The 20,919-nt window shown below is 38.3% G+C and overlaps 2 protein-coding genes across 3 annotated transcripts in view; one reads left to right on the top strand and one right to left on the bottom strand.

Moving 5' to 3' along the window:
• AAGAB (alpha and gamma adaptin binding protein) overlaps positions 1 to 20,919 on the bottom strand; it is a 52,422-nt gene that overhangs the window by 14,864 nt on the left and 16,639 nt on the right. For both annotated transcript variants that reach the window (XM_032175737.2, XM_032175738.2), the window contains exons 2-5: positions 14,328 to 14,518; positions 14,106 to 14,202; positions 13,677 to 13,766; positions 9,537 to 9,620 (exon numbers count right to left, since the gene is read on the bottom strand). In XM_032175737.2, the coding sequence (XP_032031628.1) occupies positions 9,537 to 9,620; positions 13,677 to 13,766; positions 14,106 to 14,202; positions 14,328 to 14,518 (462 nt within the window). The remainder of the gene's footprint in view (positions 1 to 9,536; positions 9,621 to 13,676; positions 13,767 to 14,105; positions 14,203 to 14,327; positions 14,519 to 20,919) is intronic.
• Positions 10,186 to 10,747, top strand: LOC116482350 (small ribosomal subunit protein eS24-like). The gene has a single exon (XM_032753524.2). The coding sequence runs from the start codon at positions 10,186 to 10,188 to the stop codon at positions 10,489 to 10,491; it is 306 nt and encodes a 101-aa protein (XP_032609415.1). The 3' UTR covers positions 10,492 to 10,747.

Here is a 20,919-nt window from a genome sequence, read left to right as displayed (position 1 = left end):
GACCAGAAAGTAATAATACTATTTTTTCTCTTTTTCCTGATTATAAATAATATATTTATTGTAGAAAATTTGGAAAAAAGAGAAAAGTATAAAGAAGAAAATTAGGCCAGGTGCAGTGGCTCACACCTGTAATCCCAGCACTTTGGGAGGCCAAGGCAGGAGGATCACGAGGCCAAGAATTCGAAACCAGCCTGGCCAACGTGGTAAAACCCCGTCTCTATTAAAAATACAAAAATTAGCTGGGCGTAGTGGCGTGAGCCTGTAGTCCCAGCTACTGGGGAGGCTGACACAGGAGAATTGCTTGAACCCAGGAGGCGGAGGTTGCAGTGAGCCGAGATCGCGCCACTGCACTCCAGCCTGGGCGACAGAGCGAGACTCCGTCTAAAAAAAAAAAAAAAAGAAGAAAATTAAATCACCAAAGATACCAATTAATACTCTGGTATTTTGTCTTCCTAGTTGTTGTTTTTTTTTTTTTCCCTATGCACACATACACACAAATTCTAATAAACTGAACTAAACATCAGAGTGGGTACTATCCTCTCCGATGTTGTAAACGAAAGCTTTATTCTAATTCCAATAATAGTTCCATTGTAAAGTCCTATCTCCAGAACCTTAAGCACACTCTTGAAAATCCTAAAAGGAATGTTCAGAATCAAGTCAAAAATCGTTCAGAACCAGTACAAGACTTTACCATAAAAAAAAAATAAAGATGACTTAAGTGGTTCATACCCAGGTCTAAAAATAATTCCAAAGAAAGTACTAAAACAGTTTTTTCAAGATGGCAAGATGGCAGCAGAAGAGCAGTGCCTCCAGGGTAACTAATTTGAAGAGATTTCCCATGATTCATTTGCTTACGGTTAATTTTAAGGGTGAACTTTTAAAACAAAGTCTCATCATTTTACTCATACCCTTATTCCTTCTTATTTTTTTCTCTTCCCCTTTTTCTTACAAGACAATCTCCTCCATCAAATTATGCCTTCTATACACACATATACCCACACACACAGATAGAGATCAACACATATTTATTTAATTTTTGACCACAATATTCACATTTAGACAACTGTCAGAGTATCCATTTTTTTGGCTCTACAATATTAGGTGCTGGGTTAAAAAGAGAAGCAAATAAGTCTGACTCAAGGAACTCAATTTCATAGAAAGTAATGTTCATATAATTCTACACTATCCTAGAGTTCTACCCATCCTAGAGGTTAGGAAACTGGGGTCCAGAAACATGAAGCCATTTTCCAAGAGAACACAGGTAAAGACAGACCTGACTAGAACTGTCTTCATTAACCATTCTCCTCTAACAAATTTGATATTGTTTTATTTTCTGTAACATTAGGGTCAAATTTGTATTTAATCATCATTTACTTTAGAAAAACAGTTTTATTTAAAGCATTAGCCATCTGCTTTCTCAGGAGAGCAGCCCAAGTATCACAGATAGACCTTGTGTTTAGGTACACATTTCTTTTTTTATTTTTTTGAAATGGATCTCGCTCTGTCACCAGGCTGAAGTGCAGTGGTGCGATCTCGGCTCACTGCAACCTCCGCCTCCCGGGTTCAAGCGATTCTCTTGCCTCAGCCTCCAGAATAGCTGGGACTACAAGTGCCCACCACCATGCCCAGGTAATTTTTGTATTTTTAGTAGAGATGGGGTTTCACCATGTTGGCCAGGCTGGTCTCGAACTCGTGACCTTGTGATCCACCCACCTTGGCCTCCCAACGTGCTGGGATTACAGGCGTGAGCCACCACGCCCAGCAGGTACACATTTCTTAGCCACTGCTCTGTACAGCAGTTGCAAATGATTCCTTGAATTGGAATCTGAGATTTCTGCCATGGGATCTTGTTACAAGTAAATTCAGGGGGATACATGTTAATAAATGATCAATTCTTTACATTTATAACTACAACAGAAAGAATTGTTGTTTCTACTATTAAAATTCCACTAATCCTCCTCCATCTAAATTACTGGGGATTAAACTATATTAAACTATAGTTCAGTGGGAGGGTGTGTCAAAATTAGGGGGAAAATGTCTTAAAAGGTTCCTGGTGGGGCAGCTGTACTGAAAACAGTACACACTCAGCACCTAAATTATGCTCCTAGACAATTAGCTACTTATAAAAGCTGTATTATTTCTTTCAGATCTTAAGGACTGTCACAGCACTGCTGACCTTTGCAAGATACTAAACCATACTAGAAACAAGTATAGAGGAAGTACGTGAAGGAATGTCCACTATTTTCACCTTTCCCTATAGATGACTCCATATTAAACATAGTCCTGTCTTCTTTCTCTGACTTAAAAAGTCACTTTTCTTTTTCTTTTTTTTTGAGCAGTCTCACTCTGTTGCCCAGGCTGGAGTACAGTGGCGTGATCTCAGCTCACTGCAGCCTCTGCTTTCTGAGTTGAAGTGATTCTTGTGCCTCAGCCTCCCAAGTAGCTGGGATTACAGGCATGCACCACCACGCCTAGCTAACTTTTGTATTTTTTGTAGAGATGAGGTTTCACCATGTTGGCCAGACTGGTCTCGAACTCCTGGCCTCGACTGATCTGCCCACCTCGGCCTCCCAAAGTGCTGGGATTACAGGCATGAGCCACCGCACCTGGCCAAAAGTCACTTTTCAATACTACATAATTTAGGAATTAGAGAAAGCAAGGTCAGGCAAGGGGCTAATGTGGCTTTCGAAATGCTGAATTTATTCCCATGGATTAAACACAGACTCTTACAAGTTAGAACTAGAAGACTATCATTTATGTCAGTGGTTGTCAACCATGGCTGTATATTTGAATCCTGGAGGCACTTAAAAAACACTGTAGCTGCCCCTCCCTTGGGTGAGGCTCAGGTAGCATAGGTTTTAAAAGCTTCCCAGGTGACTAAAGTTCCCAGGTGATTCCAGTGTGCAAACAAGTTTGAGAACTGATGAGCTATATGACCTTGGTCAAATTACTTGGCTTCACTGAGCCTAACTCATATGGCTTTTGTGAGGATTAAATAAGATTTTGCACGTATACTATCAGCTGCTATTAGCATCACTGCCACTTCTCCCTTTTCTATCATCACCACCACCTTTTCTACTATTACCATTATTATCATCATTGGTGGTATCATTTCCTTCCTTCTTTTCTTTCTTTTTATTGAGATTTAATTTACATATCATAAAACCCAGCCTTTTAAAAATGTATGATTCAGTGGTTTTTAGTATATTCACAAAGTTGTGCAACTATCATCACCATTTAATTCCAGAACATTTTCATCACCCCAGAAAGAAATACCATACCCATGAGCAACCTCTCCTCCCAGCCCTTGGGAACCACTAATCTACTTTCTATCTTTATGAATTTAACTATTCTGGATATTTCATATGAATGAAATCCTATAATACGTAGCCTTTCGTGTCGGGCTTTTTTTACTTAGCGCAATGTTTTTGAAGTTCATCCGCATTGTAGCATATATTCATGCTTCATTTTTATGATTGAATAACAGTCCATTGTATGGATATGCCACATTTTGTTTTCAGCAGTTTTCCTCACTTTTTGGCGTTTATGAATAATACTGCTATGAACACTTATACACACTGTTTTGTGTGCCCATGTTTCCAGTTCTCTTCGGTATATAGCCAGGAATGGAACTGCTGGGTCATATGGTAATTCTATGTTTAACTTTTTGAGCAACTACTAAACTCTCTAAAGTGGCTGCAGCACCATTTTATATTCCCACCATCAGTGTACAAGGTTTCTAATTTCTCCATATCCTCACCAACATTTGTTATTATCTTTCTGACCCTAGCCATCCTAGTAAGTGTGAAGTGGTATTTCATTGTTGTGATTTGCATTTTCCTGGTGACTAATGATGGTAAGCATCTTTTCTTTTTTTTTTTTCAATACTGAATTGGGGTCTCGCTCTGTTGCCCAGGCTGGAGGACAGTGGCACAATTTTAGATCATCACAGCACTGAACTCTAGGCTCAAGTGATCCTTCCTGCCTCAGCCTCCCCAATAGCTGGGACTACAGGTGCATGCCACCAGGCCCGGCTGATTTTTAAAATTTTTTTGTAGAGACAGAGTTCTCACTATGTTGCCCAGGTTGGTTTTGAATGCCTGACCTCAAACAATCCTCCTGCCTTGACCTCCCAAAGTGCTGGGATTTCGGGCGTGAGCCACCATGCCCGGCCAACGTTAAGCATCTATTCATGTTCTTACTGGCCATTTGTGTATTTTCTTGCCTATCCAAATTCTTTACCATTTTTATACTGGATTAGTTGTCTTTTTATTATTAAGTTGTAAGAGTTCTTTATATATTCTAGATACATTCTGCTCATCCTTATAAGATACATGTTTTACAAATATTTTCCCTCATTTTGAGGGTTATCTTTTATCCTTCACTTTCCTGACAGTGTCCTTTGAAGTATGAACATTTTTAATTCTGATGAAGTCCAATTTATCTATTTTTTTTCTTTGGTTGCTTGTGTATTACTAACTTTTAAGAAGAGACTAAAGGAAAAAAGTTATGAAGATATCCTATAACCAAGTAAGTTGTTCAGACTTATAATAATCACATATTAAATCATGAATTCCCATATAGAAAATACATCCACTTTATCTGGGTGGAGGGCAGGAAGGAATGCAATTCATCTCTTACGTTTTTAATTAACTAGATTTTCAAATTAAATATTTGACCTTTGAATGTCAATGTCCAAGAAACTGCAAAGAAATAAAACCTGAGTTAGATTTGTGTGTTTTCAGGGCCATTTGTTGCAACAGCTAGATGTTCATAATCCTTACAAGAACTGGAATTGTTTTTTCAAATTGAGCATATTTAAATATTTTTAAAAGAGTTACAAACAAATATTTTTCTGCAACTGTACAAAATTAGTGGCATGACATAACCTAAATGTTCTATTACTGCTCAATAAATACTAACTAGACAATACATAATCCCAAATAATCAACTGGCAATATATAATTTCCCAATGTAATAATCCCAAAGAATCAATTGTGATTATAGTAATTTTTCGAACCAAAACAACAACAAAAATTGGTAATTATTAATGTCTTGAAAAAGGTAACCAATACCTCTAAGTTTTTTTTTTTTACTTTTTCAACCAACTTTTTAATTAAAAACTGTTTGGTTTAAAAATTTTCATTAGTGGCAACAGTTGTACAACAATGTGAATGCACTTACTCCCACTGAACTGCATATTTTAAATGGTAAATCTTATGTATATTTAACCAAAATTTAAAAAAGATAAAAGGGGAGAAAATAAAAGAGAAAAAAAGAGTGGGAAAAACACAAAAAAAACAAATAAACCAGTCTGAGCACCTGCTGGCAGACAACACTTGGACATTCAAGAAAAGCAGGCTGAGGAAGGCACATTTCACTGGGCACACAGACAGATCACCAGCAAAGCAGGTTCTACAAACAGCATAGGAGGTAGGTTACCCTGGAAGAGTAATATGACCCACCATATATCCATAGAGAGCTTTGTCTCTAAAGTAAGATGCAGGGCTCTAAAAGGATATCCTTCACACTTCCTAAGACCTGGGTTGCATCAAAATGTCATTCATTGTATCTTCATACCACATACACCAGGATCCTCTTAAACACGAAATTAAGCTAATTAATGGCAGTATTTTGTTTTTTGGTTAACAGGAAACTAATGTACCAGTACTGTCAAGAAAAAAAAAGAAAGCGAGGAAACCTCAGGGCAAAGAACCATGAAAAAATCCACAATTTACCTCCTTGCTTTGTAGTTCTTTTAAGAATATTGTTTAGTGTCTAAAACAAGTAAAATGGCATTTTTTCAGGAGACACATTTGACCATACTTCCAAAGTAATTAAGCATGTTTAGTCCAGCTTCTCAATTTACAACCATAAGTGTACATTGCAAGGCAATCGTTAATATATGAACTTGGGACACAGATTTTTCAAAAAGTGAATAAAGCCAAAGAAGATTTTTTGAAAATAGTTCTCATAAATACAACAAGCACCACTGAATATAATTTTATTCTAAATTGATCCAGTTTATGTTCCAAATCTTATTTTTATATATTTCCTATGGTAAATGCTCAACAAGGATTTGCTGAATAGGTGAATGAGAAGGACCAAGCCTTAATTTGAATTTGTTCTGGTAACAGAGAGATAACCACATAAATGAAAATCTCCTTATTCTGGCTATGATTAAAAAGTCAGAAAATAACAGATGTTGGTGAGGTTGCAGAGGAAAGGGAAGTACTTATACACTGCTGGTGGGACTGTAAATTAGTTCAGCCACTGTGGAAAGCAGTTTGGAGACTTCTCAAAGAACTTAAAATAGAATTACCATTCAACCCAGCAATCCCATTACTCAGTATACACCCAAAAGAATGTACATCATTCCACCAAAAAGACACATGAATGTGTATGTTCATCATAGCACTATTCACAATAGCAAAGACACAGAATCAACCTAGATGCCCATCAACAGTGGACTGGATTAAAAAAATGTGGTAGACATACACCATGGAATACTACACAGGCATAAAAACGAACAAAGTCATCTCCTTTGCAGCAACATGGACACAGCTGGAGGCCATAATCCTAAGTGAATTAAAAGCAGCAACAACCAAAAAAAAAAAAACAAATAACACATGCTCCCACTTGTAAGTGGGAGCTAAACGTTGAATACATATGGAGATAAAAAGAGGCCCAACAGACACTGGGGCCTACTTGAGGGGAGAGAGTAGGAGGAGGGTGAGGGTTGAAAAACTACCTATCAGGTACTATGCTCACTACCTGTGACCGGGGTGACAAAATCATTTGCACACCAAACCCCAGCAACACAAAATTTACCCATGTAACAAACCTGCACATGTGCTCCTTGAACCTAAAATAAAGGTTGGAGAGGCCAGGCAGGGTGGCTCACGCCTGTAATCCCAGCATTTTGGGAGGCCGATGTGGGCAGATCATGAGGTCAAGAGTTCAAGACCAGCCTGGCCAACATGGTGAAACCCCCGTCTCTACTAAAAATACAAAAATTAGCTGGGAGTGGTGGCACGTGCCTGTAATCCTGGCTACTCAGGAGGCTGAGGCAGGAGAATTGCTTGAACCCGGTAGGCAGAGGTTGCAGTGAGCCAAGATCGTGCCACTGCACTCCAGCCTGGGCAACAGAGTGAGACTCCATCTTAAAAAAAAAAAAAAAAAAGCTGGAGAAGGAAAAAAAAAACCAAAAAACTCCTTATTCTTTCTAGATCTATCTAGATTGCTACATCAATAAAATAGAATCTAGTGCCCTTGCAATTCAATTTAACAGACACAATAAGATTCCTCCTAGAAAGAAAAAAGGAGGAAGGAGGATGGAGAGAGGAGAAGGAGAGGAAGGAGTACCTTATTATGTATGCCAGAAGGAGCTTCTCTAATGACGACAAGGGTTAGATCAGACCTCAGGAAAGCTAAAGGGTGCCAATCTCACTTAACACTCAAGGGTCTACCAAAAATTGAAGTGAAATATTCTATTTTTATAAAACTGGTCTTCTACTTGACCTTTATCAGGGAAGATGGGGTAAGCTCACTGTAAAATATGATTTTTCGTTTTGTGGTTTTTTGTTTTTTTTTTGAGATGGAGTCTTGCTCTGTTGCCAGGCTGGAGTGCAGTGGTGCAATCTCAGCTCACTGCAACCTCTGACTCCCTGGTTCAAGTGATTCTCCTGCCTCAGCCTCCCGAGTAGCTAGGATTACAGGCACGTGCCACCACACCCAGTTAATTTTTGTATTTTTTTAGCAGAGATGGGGTATCACAATGTTGGCCAGATGGTCTTGATTTCCTGACCTTGTGATCTGCTCACCTCAGCCTCCCAAAGTGCTGTGATTACAGGTGTGAGCCACCTCACCTGGCTGTAAAATATGATTTTTCTCATTCCCTTCTGTAGTGTCTCACTCAGCATACTTGTTGAGGCAGCCAAGAGATGTAAGACAGAAAAACCCTATACAGGAAGCAATTCCTAAAAGACTGTGTTAATGGACTGAATTGTATCCCCCACCAAATTCGTATGTTGAAGTCCTAACCTCCAGTATCTTAGAATGTGACCCTATTTGGAGACAGGATGACTGCAGATATATTAAGATGAGGTCATACTGCAGTAGGTAGATCCCTACTTCGATGTGACTGTTGTGCTTATAAAAAGGGGAAAATGTGGACACAGACAGGCACCCAGGGAAAACATCATGTGAAGGCTGCAGTTATGCTGCCACAAGCTAAGGAACTATCAGAAGCTAGAAGACATGCCTAAAACAGACCCTTCCCCGGCACCTTCAGAGGGACCATGGCCCTGCCAACACCCTGATTTTGGACTTCTGGCTTTCAGAACTATGAGACAATGCATTCATGTTGTTCTACGTAATATGGTTTGTGGTACTTTGTCACCATAGCCCTAGGGAACTAATACAGACTATAAGAGGCCAGTGTGCACTACCCTCTTCAGATTGCACTTCAGATCCAGCCTTCTGCCTCATGGCCACTGCCACTACATTACCCCCGGCCCCAGCACCTCACTCTTGAACTGCTGCAAAAGCTCTAGTCTCCCTTACTTCAGACTCTATGTTGACTTTCTTCAATTGCCAAACCTCCCTGCACACCACCTCCTTTGCATCAACCCCTTATTTAAAAATCTCCAGTGACTCACCAATTTTTACAAGAAAAAGCCAAAATTCTCCTGACTGGCATTCAGGCCTCTCTCTAAGCTAGCTCCAAATGCTAGGTGATATTCTCTTAGTGACCCTAGAACACACAACTTTTTTTTTTTGAGACAGGGTCTTTCTCTGTTCCCCAGGCTGGTGTGCAGTGGCGTGACCACAGCTCACTGCAGCCTTGACTTCTTGGGCTCAAGCAATTCTCCCTCCTCAGTTTCCCAAGTAGCAGGGACCATAGGCGCATACCACCACACCCAGCTGATTTTTATAGAGATGGGCTCTTACCATGTTGCCCAGGCTGGTCAGAACATAAAACTGTTATTCTCTATGTCATGCTTCCTTCTCCACTTGCCGTTCTCCCCTTTCATCAGTCCAAATCTTGACCTTCCTGTGAAAACTACTGTCAGGACACACTTTCTCCTTGAAGCTCTCTCTCTATACTTAAGCCTAACACAACAGCCATATTTCTGATTCTATGCACTTTACTGCCTGCATCAGTCATCTGTACTCATCACAGATTGCCTTGCATAGTTCCCTGGCATTTGAAAAGTACAGGCTTGAATTTCACAGCTGGACTAGGAGCTCCTTAATAATAGGGTCTATGTCTTATAATTCTGGAGGTACTTCTCAAAGCCAAAGACAATGCTGGGTGTATTACAGGCAACCTCTAAATTCTTACTGAATTAACTATTAAACATATACGAAAAATTCCTAGAAATGCTACTTTTGGCACTTCCTTCAATCAGCGAACTGAAATTGGAACAAATCTACAGATTTCATATAGTACTAATGGTTCCACATATATCTGAATAATTTAAAACTTACAAGGAACAAGAGGAAAAAAGTGACTTGAGTCCCAAGTTACTTACCATTCTTCATCACTACATTGGACCACACATTGGCATTCAGGGCTTGGACAATTCGCTTTACTCCTGTAGATTCTGGGAAGTCATCTAATCAGGGAGGGGAGATATATATATTTATACACAACACTCACACAGATATACATATACATTCACAAAAATATGGCCAGGCGCGGTGGCTCACGCCTGTAATCCCAGCACTTTGGGAGGCCAAGGAGGGCAGATCACCTGAGGTCGGGAGTTTGAGACCAGCCTGACCAACATAGAGAAACCCCATCTCTACTAAAAAAATACAAAATTAGCCAGGTGTGGTGGCACATGCCTGTAATCCCAGCTACTCGGGAGGCTGAGGCAGGAGAACCGCTTGAACCTAGGAGGTAGAGGTTGTGGTGAGCCGAGATGGCACCATTCCAGCCTGGGCAACAGGAGCGAAACTCCATTTCAAAAAAAAAAAAAAAAAAAAAAGTTAACGTATATATCCTCCAAGCCATATTTTCAAATGACTGTGGTTTTGTTATCGTGTTTATTTAGTTGTTAGTTCACATCATACAAAGAAAAAAAACCAAATACAGAGCTTGGAGCTCTCAATAAGAATATTCTAGAGAAACTCTTTTCTTCCTCTGCTGTCTGAGGATTGACCACCATCATCAATGACATGGTAACCATCAAAACTGGAAAGTTCATGACCAACCAACTACTTCAGAGAAAACAAATGGTCATTGATGTCCTTCACCCCGGGAAGGCAACACTACCTAAGAGACAAATTCAGGGAAAAGTAGCCAAAATGTACAAGACCACACCAGATGTCATGTTTGAGTTCAGAACTCATTTTGGTGGTGGCAAGACTACTGGCTTTGGCATAATTTATGATTCCTTGGATTATGCAAACAAAAATGAACACAAACATAGACTTACAAGACATGGCCTGTGTGAGAAGAAAAAGACCTTGAGAAAGCAATGAAAGGAATGTAAGAACAGCATGAAGAAGGTCAAGCAGACCGCAAAGGCCAGTGTTGGTGCTGGCAAAAAGCCAAAGGAGCAAAGGTGCTGCAAGGATATTATCAGTGGCCACTGTGGCTTTTTCGTGAGAAGATTAATAAACTAAATACTTTCATGTGGGAAAAAAAGAATATTCTAGAAACTAAAGCAATTAAACACACAATATAAGGCAGTTATATAATAAAGTTATCCTCACCAATGGAATCTATTTATATGCTGAAAATGTAAAAGATTCCACTTATTACACACATTCCTGGCATAGTACTAGAGATACCAATTTACACAGAATGAGTTTCCTGAAGGCAGGAACAGTCCTCTTATTAATAGTATGTTATAAAATGTAAATGCTCTATCCTCTGCTGGAAACCATAGAATAGTAAGTGTTATTTATGATCGATATCTATAGAAGAACTTCTTGATCAGAGAAAGATAGTTTGAGTGAGAAGTGAAATGACTAGAAGTGTAAGAGACAGGCAAAGGGTCATTACAACAACTTAGTTTAGTTTATTATTAGTACTATCCTGCTTCTGGAATTTGACTGATACTACTCAAAATAACGGAGTTGTAATCCCATAGTGTACCAAAAAAGGTGGTATTCTTAGCTACAACACAGGAATGATCGTGTACAAAGGAAATGGAGATCCTGCAGATGTTGAGGATTGTAAGGCTGCATCTGGAAAATAATGACAGAAATAGTTTTCATGTGGTTAAAAAAGGAAAGTTTCCTGAGTTTACAGAACATAAACCACACAGACCCTGTCTCTAGTGGCCAGCCTAGCCCTGGGTGGTTTAACAAGAAGAACACGTCAGAATATCCGAATTTGAACCCAGGCTCTGCCACTTATTAGCTATTTGATCAAGGGCGAATCACTTACACCATTCTCACAGAAAGTGGAAACAATACCACTCTATGCACATCTCTCCTAGAGGACAGATGCACTGGAATTGATGATTTACTAATGTAACCTTCCCCCTACACTGGAAACTCCTTGAGGGCAGGAATCTTGTCTTACTGAGTTCATATGCCCATTGCCTAGCACAGTGTCTGAAAAACAGCAGGCACTCAGCAACTGTTTAATGCATCGATGAATCATTTAAAGAATACCAACCTGTCAACCTAACAGAAATATAGTGATTAAACTGAAAATACTCGGCTGGGGGCGGTGGCTCACGCCTATAATCCCAGCACTTTGGGAGGCCGAGGCAGGTGGATCACTAGGTCAGGAGATCGAGACCATCCTGGCTAACATGGTGAAACACCGTCTCTACTAAAAATACAAAAAAAAAAAAAAAATTACCCAGGCGTGGTGGCGGGGGCCTGCAGTCCCAGCTACTTGGGAGGCTGAGGCAGGAGAATGGCATGAATCTAGGAGGTGGAACTTGCAGTGAGCAGAGATCGTGCCACTGCACTCCAGCCTGGGCAACAGAGAGAGACTCTGTCTCAAATAAATAAATAAATAAAAATAAAGAAAGAAAATACTCTACCAAGATAAGTTTATCACCAACAATGTTTGGATGAAGACCTAAAAGTCATGTTTATCTTAATTGTGAATGACTTAATTCTCAAAAGAATAACTAATACTTTAGATGATATAACCAGGAACCAAAAATGTGATCTGAAATGAAGGGCTAGTACCAATAAGAGGAAAATTAATACAAACTAGCATAAAGTCCTATATTCATGTTCGAATAATACATGCAAGTAAAAGATAAGGAAATATGGCATAGGAATAGTTTGTATTTTAAAAGTCTAGGAAGGTTTTCATTACCTTACCTAAAGATGACATATCAAAAAACCCATTTTAAGATTAAGCTGAATGACTACAAGAACATTATTCAGACAAAGGGCTACGAGAAATATAGTAGTATAAAGGAGCAGAGATTCCAAAATGATAACAAATACTGACTCCCAAGGACAAGAGAAAGAGAAAATTCTAGTGCTGGAAATCACACAGGCTCACATACACAAAACAGGGCACAAGTTTCAGGGACCTAGAAAAACACAGAAAAAGATGTACATGCTAATTTTCAACACTCTTTAAAATGAGCAAGGAGAAAAAACAGCCTTTTTATTTCACTTTTGTTCTCTTCTTCTCTAGCAGGTTTTATTCTCAAAGGTAACAGCATTTTGAAAAAATTATAAATAAAACCAGAATATAGAAAAATATTTAATTCCTTAAAAAAAAATACAAGTTTCTTGAAATGACTGCTTATGTCTTATATATGTACTTTAATTCACATTGGTTGCCCCTGCCCAGAATGTCTTTTGGAACAACTGGCATATTCACAATGCCACCTCTCCACCAGTCCTCTCACTACAAGCCCAAGACCTTTTCTAACTTCTTCCCCATGGAGCAGCTGACACGTGAGAGTTCACAATGCCAACACGTTCTCTGCACTTATAAACAAAAATAAGCTCTCCGGTCTCTAAAATACCACAGCACTACTATTTCTTCTATAATACTTATGACATTCCACTTGGTAATTCAATTATCTGTAAGTTTCACCTCTTGTACCAGATTATAAGGTTTTGGTGAACCAAAAACCCTCTTATCCCGGTAGATACAACAGGTGTACTTCAAAGGAGAAAAGATGAGAAAAGAAACAGGGAAGGGGAGTAGAAGAGGGGAAGAAATAGAAGGTTCAGCAATAGCGGAGGACAGCAATTGCAGAGCTACCTGGGGTGGAGGTGGGGGATTAAATTTGGGGTCTATTTTTTGGCTTCAAATGTCCAAAAGACATTCAAATGGATTTGAAATGTCCCCTGCGATTCTTGGGAACTCAGCCTTAGGTTACTATGAATTCAAAGTAAGAAACATCAACTTTAACTACTATGAAGGTCTAACTCTCCTTCTTCAGCGGTGGGGAAAGGAAAAAGGATTACGGAAATGACAAAGATTTTAGAAAGCAGCCCTACACCTTTATCCACAAGAAAAACACACATTTTCAAAAGTTCTAAAATAGGTGGTAAAACCAAAGAAATGAATTATTACACTAAGTGTAAGACTACATCAGTGGATTTTGCTTAAATCCTTGAAACAGCTGGGGAAAAAAGTTTCTTGAATTTTGCTGTGATTTTTCTTCCCTGAATTAAAATAATCTCTCATATCTAAGTGCCATATTTTCTCCTAACACATAAACACTTACCATCTTCCTCAGGCAACTCCTCTGGACTAAGTTCTACCAATTCAAAGCCATGTTTGATGCACCATTCTTGAGCTTTTTGTCGGTTTACACCTAAAATAATATGCAAAAGAATCTTCATAAGTAAAAAGAAAATAAAACATGACTATTCCTGCAATATTCTTCACAAATCTCAATGTGTTTCCCTTAATGTCAATGTTATTCTAAAGGCATCTAAAATAATAAAAAGAAAATGATTTCTCAGCCCCGAAGTATCCATTCTTAAAAAAAAAGTAAATATTACAAGATTCCAAAGAAAAATAGCTGAAAATATTTTCATAAAGCAATAAAGTCATATGGGATGTATGTCCTAAGTTAAAGAAACAGATGTACTCTGTTTATCAAGGAATGGTAAATGCATGTACCAACTACTGTCCCATCCACATGCCTTACCATCTTCAGACACTCTATCGCAAACCAAGATCATCACCTCAGGTAACCATGCTTCTGCCAGTGGAAGCCATGAGGAGACACTATCAAGCCCTGATTTCTAGAGGGAACAAAAAATATAAACAAACAAAAACAGAAAAGAGATAGCAAGATAAAATGTAACGGGAAAAAAAGAAGGCATGCAGTAATTTCTTATTTAAGCCTTCATCGAAAACAAAGTCTTACTTGTGTGCTGTCAAAGTAAACCACAAATGCTTGGACCGATTCTGCAATCTCTGCAGTAACAAGAAATTTGTTTGGCACCACACATAGATTGATGTCTGCTGAATAGTATTTATTATCAATGGTCCAGGGATAAAATCTCACAGCATCATTGGAAGTCACTTCCACAATAAGATCTTCTGTTCCAAGGATATCTAAAAATAAATGACAACATTACCATGTAAAGTGCAAAACCAATATATATTGGTTGATTTTCTCAGTCAGATACCAGATAAAGCTGGTACTTTCGCTGTTTCCTTTTAGGTGAGGATTTCAAAGGAACCTGCATTTATTAGCTTTAATCTTATATTCTCTGATCATCTGATTATAAAAGTTATGGTGATATAATTTAAGTCATTGACTTTTTCTCTTTAAGAACACAAAAATCATCGTGAACTAGATTAGACAGTAGTAAGGGAAAAAACAATCATATAACCAAATATCCAGAAAAGAGCAAGTAGAAGACAAAGAATGACAGCTCTATTTATTGTATTGCTTAAGTACTTCATGGGAGGTAGACAATAACAATCTTCTAGAATTTGTAACTATTTTGTACTTACTGCAAACTAAAAGGAAGATAGGATTAAGGCTAAACCATTAATAAAATAGAAGAGCTACAAATATTTCTTGGACTGAATGCTTAGACATTAATTCAGCTAATGAAATAAAAGATTGGATACTGATAAATGACCTCAATCCTATTTATATTCAGCCTTGTTCACATTCTTTGAAAGCCAACCTAAATTCTTGTTTGATCAAGACACTTCCGGTAAATTTTAAATGTGTAATAGCCGAGCAAATTACTATAAATGTTTTAGATTATAACTAAATCTTTTGGAAATCTATGTGCAGCATGTATATAATAGGAAATCTCCACAGTAAGATACAAGTCAATGACGAACAAATGAATATAGACATAGTCATGGAGCCATGGAAGCATTTTGCTTCCATTATGTTATACAGTATTTACAACTGGAAGAGAAATTAGAAGTTGTTCCAACCTAAACTCCCATCTCTCACACCCATACCCATAACCTCCACTTTATACAAATGTGGAAAATGAACTTATAGAAGTAAAATGACATGCCATTAATTGACTTATCAGAAGAATATAATGAAAAACAGTCACAAACTCCTCGTCAATGCATACTAAGATGAACAGGTATTAATGAAATGTGCCTCAAACTCATAATTAGCAAGACACTGAAAACTAGAAATTAAATTTTAAATCCCAGAGCTAACATTATATATTTGAAAAGCTGCCATCATTTTTGCTCAACATAAAGTTATGGCGAAATTATTTAGTCCAAACGACTGCTAGGAATTATGTATAAAGTGTGTGTGTGTGAGTATATACACGCATGAATTCTTTTTATTAGTAAAGTTTCATCATGTGGTTAAGAGGAACTAATCTTCTGAAGAATGAAAGGTCGGCCCTTTTTTTAGCAAAAAAATTAAAATAAATTTAAGGTTTTATCTTTGACATAAAGCAATCATGAAACTTTTAAAATTTTTTCACCAAAACCAGAATTGTTACTCTTAAATTAACAGAAGGTCTATGTCAATATTTGACAATCTGAGTGTATCCCATCTCTTTAAGAAATCAGCAGTTCTTTCTACTTAATTTCTACCCAAAGTCAGAATCTTTTACTTAGTGTCAGTCAATTCTATCGCAACCAGCTGCTATGTCCCTTATGGAGCATTAAGACAATTTCAGGTGGGAAATAAACAGGAGAAACAGGTAAGTTATTAAAATCAAAGATGTTGTTTTCGTGTAAATGTCTCACAGAAAAACAAAAACTAGATCAAAGTCTACATTGCATTCAAATCTAACACTCCAAACTTCAAGAAGGTGGCAATAGTAACACGTGGCTGTATTTCTAAGAGCTGAATACTGGCACAGCTAACACATATACCACAATACGCTGATAAATACACATATAAAAGAAAGAAACTAAAACAAGGAGAAAGGCAAAAAAATGTATAAACTAATTTTTTAATGGTGAAAGGAGCCACCATATAAAATCAGTCTTTATTAAATTTTTTTTTTTTTTTTTTGAGACGGAGTCTCGCTCTGTTGCCCAGGCTGGAGTGCAGTGGCGTGATCTCGGCTCACTGCAACCTCCACCTCCTGGGTTCACGCCATTCTCCTGCCTCAGCCTCCCGAGTAGCTGAGACTACAGGCACCCGCCACTATGCCCAGCTAATTTTTTGTATTTTTAGTACAGACAGGGTTTCACTGTGTTAGCCAGGATGGTCTCGATCTCCTGACCTCGTGATCCGCCTGCCTTGGCCTTCCAAAGTGCTGGGATTACAGGCACGAGCCACCACGCCCAGCCATTCTTGGGTAATTTTTAAAAATAGCAAACAGTATTTTTTAAAGGAGGGAAGCACAAATAATAAAATACAGTAATGAATTCACTCGTTGCTAAGGGGCAAAGTACAAAGGCAGGGGGACTAATATTCCTATCATTGCTATAATCAGTTCTTGATATTTCCTAAATTAGTTGTATTGTTAAAAACTGGAATCAAAAAATTGGGCTTATGCTTTCTTTGCTCCTCAACGTGAGAAATATAAAATCACTTAAGATGGCATTACTAACTGCAATTTAAAATATTTAGATCCATAAATGATGGCTAATTTTATTAATGTTTAGAACACAAAAGAACAAAACAATGTTTGTTACTCAGAGCACTTACAATTTCAATTTTATACTTTCATTTTCAAATGATTAAGACATTTACTTAACACGGAGAAAGAAGCTCTTTCTCTTTTCTCCAAACCTGGACAGGAATGGAACCAATAACTTGGGAAAATGAATTTCACATTTCAGTGTTTCAGTAGCTAGTGGGCTTTGGTTTTTGTTTTATTCTCTGTGCTGCCTAAAACAAGTTGATAGCTCAATTTACTTATCAGATTTTTTTTTAACATTTTATGTCTAATCAAACACTTTCTTCAAGGCTGCATATGGACTTTATTATCACATCTGTGCCATATTAGAGCTAGGGAGAGAATAGTAAAGACTGTCTCATTCTAATTCTTATGACCAATATCATAATGTAGAGTTTAATTTAAAAAATGTAAATGTCTACACTAAATATAGCTTTCTTCCCACATGTTTTCTATTTGATTTTCAAATGCTTAACAAGTTTATTCTTTTCCAAATTAAAGTGAAATTATTCAAATTGTGCACATGGCTAAAGGTTTCTGGAGAGCAGCTAATATAATTCACTCATTTTACAGATGAGAAAACTGAGGCCCAGGAAAAAAGAAGCCACTTGCCTAATAGGAGCAGAGCCTAAAACTGGATTCAACTCACCAACATTCTTTCCTACTACACCGTGATGTTACAATACTTAGCATCTGAGCTGGATCACACCTGAGTCTCTAATAGTCACAAGTCAAAACTAGTCTATGGACCTAAAGTATCCTCTGCCCTTTTAGGAACACCAAAAATAATAGCCAGAATAGGGGCACAATTATACACGGATCTGCAGCAAAATTAACCCATCAGAAAACTGTCTATGACATTCAGGTATTTATATGTCAAAGATGAGTCACAGTGATCTTGAGGTTTTTTTGTTGTTGTTTTTCTGTTTTTTGCCAGACTTCCTAGAAAAACCTGCAGTGGGCTCCCTTCTTTGTCCTTCACTAAATTATTATGTTGTAGACTCCGATATGCACAAAGAAAATCAAGAGTAGCTTTCCCCTCCTCCTGGTCGATGCCAGCCTGTCTCATTCACACTGTTGGCAGCCACCTGGTGGAGCTGTAATACATCATTTTTTAAGAGACAAACACTAGGTGTTTACTTGCCAGGTCTGTTACTACAAACTCCATTTCACAGCTTACAATAGTTAATTTGTAGTGCTTTTACAAAGGAAGTTAGATGCCATCCCAGTTCTAGTAGCAAACATAAACCTTTCCTTCAGTATTAAGTGCAAGTATAAACCTCTATCCCTATCTGAGAAACTTTTTACAAAGCCATCAATTCTCCAGTAACTCCCATTTACTTTCTCACATCCTTGGTCAACTTCTTCTCCCTATAATCTCATATGGTAAGTTACAGAAAATAAGATTCAAGAGCTTTGAAGGAAGTCATGTGCCAAGGCAACATTTCAGTTCAGTAATCCAACATCTTCCTCTTTTTAATCAGCTTTCTACTGTTTCCTGCATATCCTAATAATGATCCTTCCCTCAGAGAAAGGACAAATGTGGTAACCAATCAAATGAAAGAAAAGAGGCAGCTGGCTTTCTATGGTTCAGAATCAATAAGAGGTGATACTCTTTTTAGCATGAATTAGAAGGCAATATGAAGTTCAAGTGAATTCCCCAAACACCACAAATATCTGTTCTCCTAAACATACACACACACACATTTTATCTATATATAAACATGCACACACACAACCCTTACCTTATGCCCTCACCTATCCACCTCAGCCAAAAAAGACATGCATTCTAAACTAGGCACGTTGCTACTGTTACGGATTTTTTGTGTCTCCTTCAGTAGTAAGGTAATTAAGTACACTTTTAATATCAGTAGTAGTGCACTTAACCAATCATGACATTCTTTGTGAAGCAAAGTTGTCCAGTGGTTAAATCATATTTTCTATGCCCTGAGGGAAGTGACAGCTGCCACCTCAAATCAAGATGATCCTTCCGGAAACCAGCACTCTTCTCAGAATGCAAAGTTGGTTTTATTCTTTCTCATAAACTGAAACTGCTTGACAGCCAAGCATCATAACCTCTCACCCCAGATATGAGTGTCTTTCATAGGATCCACTCTTCTGGAGACTCAACATTCTTCTTTCTTCCCTTTGTGAAGTCAGTACTAACGACAAGGGAGAAGAGCATGGAAAATACAGACAGCACAGACCTGGGGTTGGACAGGCTTGCATTTGCATGCTGGCTCTCTGCAAAGCTTTGGGCAGATTAACCTCTCTGTGTCTCATTTCCTTACCTGCAAATGGGGATGAGAACACTCCTCAAAAGGGTTAAATGAATTAAATGAAACTATGTCTAAGAAAGTGCAGGCACTGGGCACAGTAAATATTCATTTCCTTTTTCCCAACTCACTTTTTTTTCACATTTGTGACAGCACTCCTGACTAGAGGTAGGTTAGAGATGCACTGAGGAGTTAGTAAGAAACATTACAATCAGGAAATAACCATCTCCTTTAAGGTGCTTTAGCCTTGCCCTTCCACCCCAGACCACCCCCTAAAATAAACTTGAAATTTTTCTTTTCCACTGCTAAGGCATATGCTGAGACAGAAGAGAAGGCAATTAGGAAAATTATAGGAGGCAGCAGAGTCTGACGTCAGCTGAAAGGAAAAGTAGCCATTATGAAAGAACTGAGCAAAATATGACTTAGGAAAAATTCAAAACCTAGAGTTTTCATTAACCAGCAAGGGAAAAGAGAGACTTTTAAAAAATCATAGCGTATTCATACTGCTGCAAGCAATTACAATTTCTTACCCACAACTTCATGAGAATGTCTACAAAGTGGGTGCTGCTCTGTCAAATATTTTGTAGTAGTTGTGAACAGGTTAGTCCCTAAATACTAAAAGTAGATTATACTGCTCCAGTGGAAAGGGACTTTGTAGCATGGTAGTATTTAAAGGTTAAAACTGTGCAACATTAGAATTGGGACTTTACAGACAAATGTCAGGAAACTCATATCTGAGATTCCCTGTGTAATCATACCCCAGCCTTCTGGTGCAAGTATATGCAGTATTTGTTGCAGTTTATATGACAGGTCAATCACTGGAGTAGTATAGACTTGCTTAGGGAAGAGTAACTGGATTGAGTTAAAGCAACATACTGCTTTAACAATAGTACAGAGATTCTGGGTTGCTTACAACATTTAATTACCTCTTCCTGACACACCCCTTTTCTCTGGTTACACTCTACATTCGCATTTCCACATGCTCTTAAGCTTTTAATATCACAGTGGAAACATTTTAAAGCTGAAGCAGAGGAAATCCAACCCAGTCCTCCTCTTTTTCCTCAAGTTTACTTTCTCCCAATAGTCATCTGGAATTGGTCACCACAGCTTCATCTTAAAATAATTGGGGAAAGTCAGCAGGCAGCGGGGTTGGGGGAGTCTCTGCTTGCTTTTAGAAGACCTTACAATGCAGTCAAACACACACACAAGAACATAAAGAAGCCATCAGGAAAGGGAGAGAGAATATGGAGAAAAGTTTTATAAAGATCAAGCAGGAAACATCAGCCTCTAAGTTTTATGGGCTGCATGCAAAGACCACTTTGTCAATCCTAGTGGCACAGCTGATGGACAATTCCTACCTATATTTTAGAGGGGTAGAGCACTTCTCTGAAATCCATTGCTAGTTCTAAATATATCCCTAAAGCAGTGGTTCTCTATGGGGATGTGATTCTCCCCAACCCTGCCAAGGGGACAAAGGTCAACACCTGCAGACATTTTTGGTCATCACAATAGGGGGATGCTACTAGCATCTAGTGAGTAGAGGTCAAAAATACTGCTAAACATCCATCCTACAATGCACAAGACGGCCCCAGAAGACAAGGAATTGTCT

This window comes from Hylobates moloch, unplaced genomic scaffold (assembly GCF_009828535.3).
Source record: "Hylobates moloch isolate HMO894 unplaced genomic scaffold, HMol_V3 SCAFFOLD_14, whole genome shotgun sequence".
NCBI lineage: Eukaryota > Metazoa > Chordata > Mammalia > Primates > Hylobatidae > Hylobates > Hylobates moloch.
This window is presented reverse-complemented; position numbering and strand designations above follow the sequence as displayed.

Bases quoted from the DNA above. Each gene is read 5' to 3' on its own strand.
- LOC116482350 (XM_032753524.2), top strand. From the start codon at position 10,186: ATGGTAACCATCAAAACTGGAAAGTTCATGACCAACCAACTACTTCAG.